Source organism: Saccopteryx bilineata, chromosome 4, assembly GCF_036850765.1.
Source record: "Saccopteryx bilineata isolate mSacBil1 chromosome 4, mSacBil1_pri_phased_curated, whole genome shotgun sequence".
Classification (NCBI taxonomy): Eukaryota; Metazoa; Chordata; class Mammalia; order Chiroptera; family Emballonuridae; genus Saccopteryx; species Saccopteryx bilineata.
In genome coordinates, this window is record NC_089493.1 from 26,738,171 (window position 1) to 26,748,179 (window position 10,009).

Below are 10,009 nucleotides of genomic sequence, written 5' to 3' on the forward strand. Positions count from 1 at the left end.
TACAAATAATTCTACAAGTGCAGGTTCAAAACAGCTCCAAAAAGATTGCACCATTTTACAATCCCATTAACAGTACATGAGAGAGTTCTTTCCTGGGGAGCTCTGAACAGATCCCCAGGTGCCACCAGAGATCAGGTGTCACGGGTCTGGGATGGAGCCCACAAATGTTTGTTTTTTCAAGCTCCCAGATGGTTCTAGTGATTAGAGAGGGTTTGGAACCACTGTCTTAGATTACTACTAGGTTATCTGGGACCATTTCCAGTAAATTATAAAGGAAACTGTAACTATTTCTCATTTGTACTTCTGTTCCAGACGGTCACTCCTAATTACAGCGCTGTATGGAAACACGGAAAGGGCTCCACTGCTGCTGCTTCACGCAGCTCAGTCAAAGCAGAACAATAAATAAACCAACGCAGGAACCTTCGAGCAGCTTTTATTGGCACAGCCTATGAAAAGGTGTGGCGGCCAATTCTGAGCAAGAACCAGTATCCTAGCAAGTTATTCAGTGTTATGTTTAACACACCACTGAACCAGAAAGTTTAAGTTCCTGAAAGAGATACCCCAGGTCACTAAGAAGCTCCAAAATCAATAGGTCAAGGCCTGCTGCTCTGTTAAGACCTGAAAGGTAAGAAAACAAAACAAAAAAACCCACAGTCCTGGATGTGCATCCATGTTAGGTAATGGCTAAAAAGGCAGAACACGGTATCTGGCTTTTTCAGACTGACTCCAGTTCATCCCCATTACAAGGAAAGTGCATGTCAGCAGCGACACGGAAGTCTCCTCTGCATTCCATGTTTGCCCAAGCAGCTTCCGCTTAGGATGAGCGTGTCATAGGACATGATCGTCAGGGTGGTAGAGTTCACTCATCAGGCGGTAGATGTAGGAGGGCGCGTTCCCACCAATGTTGGAGATAAAGAGGGTGATGAGCTCTGGGGGGACGTAGTCAAACACAGGACAATGAACGCTGACTTTCTCCAGAATGTCCCCTGAAAGGTAATCACACGTGACAAAGACAAAGCTGAGGATCCTGCTCTAATGGGTAAGTAGCAAATACATTCTAGGCTCGATAACGCAGACGCACTTGCTACCCCAAGGCAGGAAAGCTGCAGCAAACTGCAAACCAGAAAAGAGAACTTCAGATCATAATACTCCCCGATTAAACTCTCCAACGCCTCTTCTTAGCCCACAGAATAGAATTCAAACTTGGAGGTTCGGGCCCTCCCCGCCACACTCTACTAACCACGAACCGTACCCCTCTATCTCATGCTCATTCCTCCCAAGCCATGTGGCCATCTTCTTCCAACTGGCTGAGCATGTACCCAACTCAGGTGCTTGGCACCAAAGCCCAGAAAACTCTTTCCTTGACCTTCATGTGGGGCTCTATGTGTTCAGAACTCGGCTGAAATGTCATCTCATTAAGACCTTTCCCCAGTCCAAGGTAGTCCCCTAGCCACTTTCTCTTTCATCTTCTGTAGCTGTTATTTTCCTAACTATGACCTAACATTTTCCCGTCCATCTGCTGCAACAGAAGGTAAGCTGTGTGAGCAGGGCCTGTCTGTAGTGTTCACTGCTATATTAGTGCCTAGAACAGTGCTGGACACACAGTGGATGCCCTATAGATATAAAGAAATAGATGAAGTTATTCAACTTCCAAGCAGAATTAGAACCCCAAATACTACGCTTTGCTCCCAGAGGGTCTTTACAGCCATGTTAACTGTTGATGAGGCTCACTGAACACAGCTGTCGCCTTCAGCAGTCAGAGAAAAGGAGCCCAATACTCAGTACCCAAGTTACAGGCCAGTTTTATAAGTAGGGACATTTCAGAGCCTGCTCCCTTTGGCAGCCACGTCACCAAAACAACTCCCGACAGCAACTGAAGACAAGTGCATTTCCCAATGGGTTGTTGCCTGTGTCTCAAACGACAGGCAAAGCTGAACCCCAACACTGGGTGTTCCAACCCACCCTGGCCCCAGTAACTCAGCTAAAGTGTATTAGTTTCAAACAAAATGAACCTAAACTAGATCAGGTCTCTAGGCACTCTAAGCTGGACTCCAAGCCCCCATAATAAGGATGATAAAAAGCACAAACTGACAGCATTCAGTCTCATTGACCATCAAAATCAAAACTGAAACACCAAAACACACACGTGCACACACTTCCGTACCTTCTGTGAAGGGCAGGACTTCTTCAGGAGTCACAAACTTATGAAACGAATCTTCTTTGTTGGGGAACTAGAAAAGAAGAAAAAAAATTTTTTAAATGAAGCCAGCAATTCTATTTCTAGGTATTTACCCAAAGGGGAAAAAAATTCCACAAAAAAGCATGTGCTATCACAGCAGCATTATTGACAAAAGCCAAAGATAAAAAGAACCCAAATGCCCATCAACAGGTGAGTAAGTTGTGCTATATCCATACACTGGAATATTATTCAGCCATAAACAGAAACCAAGTACTGTGCTGCCACTCAGATGACCCGCAAATACATTAGGGAAAGTGCAAGAGGACATAAGCAAATGGGCACATACAGTATTCCTATTATAGAAACTATCCAGAAGAGGCAAACCCTGAGAGACAGAAAGCTGATTAGTGATTACTAGCAGATGAGAAGAAGGGAGAAAAGGGAATGATTACTTCATGGGTACAGCGTGTTTTTCTGGGACGATGAAAAAGTCTGAAACTGGAGAGTGCTGGTTGCACAATGCTGTGCATGTAGTAAATGCCACAGAACTGAACATTTTAAAATGGTTGATTGTATATTATGTAAATTAAACTTCAATTTAAAAAAATAGTGACCTATAAAAAGATTGGCATTTTCAAAGCAAATAGTTCGTATCACTAATGAAATGACTCTTCACTTAGTAACTGCCTATATTCAGGCCTCGGAGGCAGTACCTGGAACTATGACAAATAAAACAAATAGTATGTTCCTAGTTTTAAGTTGCTTGGCATTTTGAAAAGTAGTCAGGGTGACGAGGAGTGGTGGCCATGTAAACAATGGGCCTCCCCAACTAGGCACTGTCCTGACTTGACAATTTCGACTTCTGAAAGCTGACAAGTTAAAAATATCGATTGTTTTTCCTGGATCAAAACTCCTGTGGCTTTTTCCAGTCTCCCCTGGATCTAATCCATTGAGTAAATGCAAATAAAGAGGAGCCCCAGAGCGAGTGGGGTGAAGGCCCAGAGATCAAGCCCACACCTCGGCTCCCCTCCCCCCGCTGCTTACAGGCAGACAGACGTACCTGTGGGGAAAGCTTGAACATGGGGGCACAGACGATGAGTGGGGTGGAATGGTGTTTTGCTGCCAATGCTAGGGTGTGAGTTCCAGTCACTGCTCTCAGGGCACCATTGGCCAGGATGGTCTTCGTGCCAATGATCACCTTGGAGACAGGAAGAAAAATGTGAGCCATCCTGGGGACAAAGCCTTAAAAGGGCCATCGTGCATAACAGCCTCAATGCTCAGGACCGAGTCTTGGGATAGGGAGGGGTCACAGAACAGAAGAAAGGGAGTCTGGGTGCAGGACCACAAGTTCTAGCTCTAAAGCGGGTTCCCAAGAAAAGGGTGAACGTAGTACAGAACAGGAAATGAAGAGCTGCTGCTTTCAGCCTGGGCTTCAAAATCCATACCATACTCCCGACTCCCGAGAAGCGGGGAGCCTTGCTCATTTTCCATCCACCGCCACCAAGCTCTCTGAGCATGGGGGGGGGGGCTCTATTGGAGCTCTAGTAGCTGACCTGCCACTTCATCCTGTCAATGCTTTCATCAAAGAGGCTATTCCAAATGAGGAATAATGACACAAAGGGAAAGTAATTCAGTTAATAGATTTAAAAGGCCCAAGTATGTACTCTCAAAACTCTTCTTACAGACATTACAAAAGTAAAAGTATTTGAGTTATAATCTTCCTGAAGTCAACATAATATAATTCCACACACACCCACCTTGTTGACTCTTGACATCACAGCAAAAATGGCAGCATCAGTCATGACAGTTGTCTCAATATCTTCTTTAGACAAATTGATTGCCATTTCATGACCCTGCAACAGGACAAAAAGGCTGATGCCGGGACAAAGAGTGACAGATAGTGAAAGACTTTGCAAATGTAACTAGTTCTAGACAATTTTGTGATAATTAACACATATAACATACAATGAACTCATTTTTGTGCCTGTGGTAGGTACTCTCTGGTAAGCTGCAAGGGAGCTAATAAATGTTTAATACTCCACATCTGCACCAGAGCAGCCACAAACTGGAACTACTTGTTTGTATAATTGGGCGTCACTGACAACAGAGCTCCCAGATCAATTATTTTACAACATTTTGCCTCCTTACATATTTCCTTTTTTAAAACCTATTATTTATCTAGGGATTAAGTGAGGTGAGACCAAGACACAGTCATCCCCAAGGAATTTGCTGTATTTTAATTCCTAAAAGGAACAATATTTACCGCCTGGCCTGTGGTGGTGCAGTGGATAAAGCGTCGACCTGGAACACAGAGGTCGCCGGTTCGAAACCCTGGACTTGCCTGGTCAAGGCACATATGGGAGTTGATGCTTCCTGCTCCTCCCTTCCCTCTCTCTCTCCTTCTCTCTCTCTTTCTCTCCTTCTCTCTCTGTCTTCTCTAAAATGAATAAAAAAAAATCTTTAAAAATATATATATATATTTTTAACAGAGACAGAGAGAGGGATAGATAAGGATGGACAGACAGACAGGAATGGAGAGAGATGAGAAGAATCAGTCATCAGTTTTTCATTGCGACACCTTAGTTGTTCATTGATTGCTTTCTCATATATGCCTTGACTGTGGGCCTTCAGCAGAACGAGTAATCCCTTGCTCAAGCCAGCAACCTTGGGTCCAAGCTGGTGAGCTTTGCTCAAACCAGATGAGCCTGCGCTCAAGCTGGTGACCTCAGGGTCTCGAACCTGGGTCCCAGTCCAATGCTCTATCCACTGCGCCACCGCCTGGTCAGGCTAAAAGTAATCTTAAGGAAACAATATTTACCTTTCCATCAACCCAGCAGTTCACTCAACACTTTTTTAGGTGAGAAAAGGGGAGATAGTGAGGCAGACTCCACATGTACCCAAACCAAGATCCACCCAGCAACCCAATCTGGGGCCAATTCTCCAGTACCAAGCTATTTTTAGTGCCTGAGGCAACATGCTTTGCACCAACTGAGCTATCCTCTGTGCCTGGGGCAATACTCAATCAAGCCACTGGATGCAGGAGGGGAAAAGGAAGAGCAGAAGGAGGGAAAGGGGAGTGTAGGAGGAAAGAAGCATATGGTTGCTTCTCCTGTGTGCCCTTCATACATCAGGCCAACGCTTTATCAACTGAGCCACCAGCCAGGCCCTCACCTAACTTTCTTAAACCAATGTTTATGGATATTCACAGGATGAACAACTTGAAAATTTCTTGAATGTTTTACTTTACCTCTTTTTTTTTTTTTTTTTTTTATTTATTCGTTTTAGAGAAGAGAGAGAGAGAGAAGGGGGGAGGAGCAGGAAGCATCAACTCCTATATGTGTCTTGACCGGGCAGGCCCAGGGTTTTGAACTGGCAACCTCAGCATTCCAGGTCGACGCTTTATCCACTGCGCCACCACAGGTCAGGCCTACTTTACCTCTTAATGTCTTGCTTATCAATTCAAAGTTGGCATGAACCCCATCTATCATTCCTTTATTCTCTCCTCATTTTTAATTTTTCTTAGCAAGTCCAGCAGTCCTACCTGACAGAAAGGAGCACACTCTGCCACAATGACATGGAATTTCCTCTCCTGGGCAGCCTCTTTGAGGAAGGCCTCAACTGTTCGGGAGAAGCCAATGGTCATGATCACCTCATTAGAGTGGATGTGCTCCAGAGCCTGGGCTGCAATGTTCTCCATCGTCCCTTCTGCAAGAACGGTCAGCTTTACAAAGAAAATATGAAACTGCCATGCCACAACACAGACAGATATGACACAGCACAAAAGGGCATTATGCACACACACAGACGGTCCACCTAGCCAATCTTAGTAACTCCAGGTTTATAAATTTCATATGAAATGTCACATCTTCTTAAAAACCCTGCTTCTCTGTGATCGTCTACCTCCCAAGTTCTCAGCCTGTCCTCTTTCCCAGCAGTTCCCCCTCATCATTAACTTACCCCTAACCTGCAGTAACACCAGCTCCTTCACAACTGACTTTGAAGACAATGACTTCAGGCAAGAAATGGTCCAATCTGGGAAGTCTTAAAGTGCTCAGAGTGGGGTAAACATAACTTCCCCCTAAAAAAAAAAATCCTTCAAAAGGTGGCTACCACACCTCCACCTGAGGGAGGTCACAGAAGAAAAATAGGGGAGGAATTTGGAACCAGCAGCTCAGTGCACTGACAGACCCAACTTCTTCCTCCCTTGAAGAACTCTGATCTTAGTAATAAACATGTACAGGTCTCCTAGGTCAAAAACAAGAGGAATGGTGGTAGTATGAGTGGGTATAAAAATCCAGGAGGAAGTTTAGTGAAGGAGGGTCTATTAGCCATGGTTTTAGGGAGTTCACCTTCTTTAAAATGAAAATATAGTCCTGTCCTCATAGAGTCTCTGCCACAGCGGATTTGCAGTCTATGAAGGGTTGGTCTTAGCCCTACCGCCTGTTCTAATTCTTCCTAATCAGGACGGAGGACAAACCTCTGAGAACCAGACTACTAGTTATCTCCCATCACTAATGATGACTATAACTCCGAGGGTCTTGCATTGTTCCCTCATTTTTCTGCAATCGGTCCTCCTGTTCACCTAGGATCAGTACTCTTACCCAGTTCCACAAGCAGCTCATTAATTGCCTCAATGATGTTGGACTGGAGTTGGGCATAAGGTAAGCTGAAATCCTCGTTCAGGCCTCCGGATGTCAAGAGTTTGTGCAGGGACTCCTGCTGGTCGCTCTCGTCGCTGCGTCCGTGTAGTCTATGGAGGCAACGAGACCCAAGGAGGTGAGAAGGCATCGTGATGTGTGACAAGACCTATTAAGCTCCAATAAAGGCTCCAAGTGGGGTCAGGGGTTCGAGCAAAAAGCGTCACAGAATCCAAACCTGATCCTAGCACGTAGGACTAACCTGCCATACTCCTCCCGGATGATCCTGAGCACTCTCCGCACCATGTTGCCCACAGTGGTCTCTGAAGGCTGCGCGGCCGTCATCCTCCGACCCTCTCTGCGGATCAGTTCCATCAGCTCCCCTGCAGTCCAAGACAGAGAGAGTGAGCAGAGCAAGCGCGCGGTGAGGCCTGGGAGACTTTCCGTCCGAGAATGGGGAACGGAAAGTGGCCAGGGCCGCGATGGAGCTAGGCCTGCCTTACCTGCGTTGCTCCAGCGGTGGTCCGTGATGATCTGGCACAGCAGCCCCAGGGTCTCCCGAGCCATGTCCTCGGAGTTCCGCCGCCCACCGCCCCGCTTCAGAGCCTCCACGAAACTCTCGATCCTCTCCGACAACTCCGAGGCCTTAGTCTCGGCTCCCGGCATCTTGAAAGAAGTGGCCGTGAGGTCGGAATCCACACCTGGAAGACCAGCAGGTTTGCACTTCCGGGGCGGACCAGGTCGGCTTCCGCTCCGCGAAAAAAACTCCAGTTTGGGAGACGGCAGGCCACGCCTCTCGCTGCCTGAGCCAATCAGAGACGTGGAGTCTCAGTTTATTTACAGCCGAGAATCTGCGCGCCCTTGGACAGAAGCGGAGCTGGATTTCGCCTGTCGCTCAGACGCTAAAGAGGTGACTGGAGAGACCTTCAGAGTGGCTAGTCACGTTGCCATGGGAACAGCTTGTTTTAAAGCCTGACACTACTACCGAGGTTATGTTGGAGAGGTTGTGGCTTATATTCCTGGTCCCCCAGCTCCAGTGAACGCATCTTCTGACACTGACGCTCAGAATGCGCGTCCAGGACCCGCTACCCCGTGGACAGACCCACCCTTTATAATGCTGTGTTTGCGCCTGTGCCTCTCTAACAGATTCAGCTTCCTGAGTGCAAGGGACCGTATCTTTTTTGCCTTTGCCTAGGACACCTAATGTAAGACTGAGCGATTAGGAATGAGGAAACCGATACCCACCACAATAAAGAGATTCAAAGTGGGAGCTAATTTGGGAGCAAAGCTGATGTCTTTCCATTTGGACATACTACAGAGGCTAGACAATATAATACAATATCAAGAACTACCACTTACTTAATGCTTACATATGTTGGGCAGTGCATGTGAATTGTCTCATCTAATGCAACTCAGTGAGGTATGGCCTGTTATCCTTCTTTTACAGATTAGGAAACAGAGTCACAGAATCTAAACAGTAAGGGGATACATTTATATTAAATCCAGGGCTATCTGAAGGCAAAGTCTGTGTGTAATGAGAATCTCTATTTCCTTAAGATTAATTCTTAGAAGTGGAATCCTTGGGCTCATACATTTTTAAGACTTGTTACAATTCACAAATTGCCCTTTGAAAAGATATATCAATACCAAAATTAGATGATAACCCAAGAAAACTACAGACTAGTATTCCTCATAAATAGTAGATGCAAAAATTTGCAACAAATTGCTGTATTAGTAAATCAAATCCAGCAACACATAAAAAGATTAATACAGCCTGACCGGGCGGTGGCGCAGTGGATAGAGCATCAGACTGGGATGCAGAAGACCCAGGTTTGAGACCCCGAGGTCACCAGATTGAGCAAGGGCTCATCTGTTTGAGCAAAAGCTCACCAACTTGAGCTCAAGGTCGCTGGCTTGAGCAAGGGGTTACTCGGTCTGCTGAAGGCCCGCGGTCAAGGCACGTATGAGAAGGCAATCAATGAACAATTAAGGTGTTGCAATGCGCAACGAAAAACTAATGATTGATGCTTCTTATCTCTCCGTTCCTGTCTGTCTGTCCCTGTCTATCCCTCTCTCTGTAAAAAAAAAAAAAAAGATTAATACATAATTACCAAGGACAATTTAAACCTGGAATGCATATCTGTTCCAATAGTTGAAATCAATCAATTTAATAAACATATTAATCTAAAAAGTTAAGCCACATGATTATATAGATTTATGCAAGAAGTAGTTTACAAAATTCAACAGCTTTTTAATTAAAACAGAACTTACAAAACTAGAAATAGACGGGAACTTCTTTAACTTGATAAAGAGCATCTACAAAATCCTACACCTAACATCATACTTTATGGTGAAAGACTCCTTTCTCCCTAAAATCAGGAACAAGGGCAAGGATGTCTACTTTCACCATTCCTATTTAATATCATACTTAAAGTCATAGCCATTGCAATAAGCAAAGAAAAAAATTTTACGCATACAGAGTGGAAAAAAAGAAAAAAACTATTCATGTTCATAGCAGACATCATCTACATAGAAAATCCAAAAGAATCAATAATAACAAAAAAATTTCTCTAAAACTAATAAGTAATTTAGCAATGATACAAGTCCAACACACAAAAATCAATTATATTTCTCTATACTAACAATGAATAGAAACCAAAACTGAAAATACAATAATTCCCAAAATTCATAAAAATTAGTCAATTTTACTGCATGTTGAGTTTAAATGCCTTAAAATTGCATCAATGTACATGCTTACTAGTACTTACCATGTTCTGGCCACTTGTCATTATTGTTGTTCTTTATTTTTTCAAGTACCAAGCCATTAAAAAATAAGACACATACTATTTTATACATATAAATATAAATATATGTGTGTGTGAGAAGTTATGAAGCATAACAACAAATGAACAGCCATGACCCATCTTTCAACTTAAAAATTAAAATTCTCAAGCTGAGCCTGTGATTGCACAGTGGATAGTGTGTCAGTCTGGAACACTGAGGTTGCTGGTTTCATATCATGGGCTTGTCTGGTCAGGGCACATATGACAAGCAATCGATGAACAAGATGCTCTGGGCTGTAAGTGATAAAATAAAACAAACTTCAAAATTATATAAATAATAGAGAAATTAATTGTTTCATATAATAAAAAGCCTAAAGGTTGGGCAACTTTCTGGGTTTGTTGATTTCACA

At 44.2% G+C, this 10,009-nt stretch overlaps 1 protein-coding gene across 1 annotated transcript; it reads right to left on the bottom strand.

Moving 5' to 3' along the window:
* Positions 1 to 417: 417 nt before the first annotated feature.
* Positions 418 to 7,544, bottom strand: EIF2B2 (eukaryotic translation initiation factor 2B subunit beta). Its single transcript, XM_066276202.1, has 8 exons — positions 7,320 to 7,544; positions 7,079 to 7,199; positions 6,781 to 6,929; positions 5,721 to 5,884; positions 3,937 to 4,032; positions 3,240 to 3,377; positions 2,165 to 2,231; positions 418 to 986 (listed from the first exon to the last, which is right to left on the bottom strand). Exons 1-8 carry the CDS (start codon positions 7,480 to 7,482, stop codon positions 829 to 831), a joined length of 1,056 nt encoding a protein of 351 aa, XP_066132299.1. The 5' UTR covers positions 7,483 to 7,544; the 3' UTR covers positions 418 to 828.
* Positions 7,545 to 10,009: the final 2,465 nt, after the last annotated feature.

What these genes read in the sequence shown, in the direction of transcription:
- EIF2B2 (XM_066276202.1), bottom strand. Translation starts at nt 7,482, where the DNA reads ATGCCGGGAGCCGAGACTAAGGCCTCGGAGTTGTCGGAGAGGATCGAG. An exon ending in CCACCGCTGGAGCAACGCAG is followed by an intron (nt 7,200 to 7,319) that starts GTAAGGCAGGCC and finishes CTTGGACTGCAG; the next exon opens with GGGAGCTGATGGAACTGATC. An exon ending in TGTTCAAGCTTTCCCCACAG is followed by an intron (nt 2,232 to 3,239) that starts GTACGTCTGTCT and finishes CTTCTTTTCTAG; the next exon opens with TTCCCCAACAAAGAAGATTC.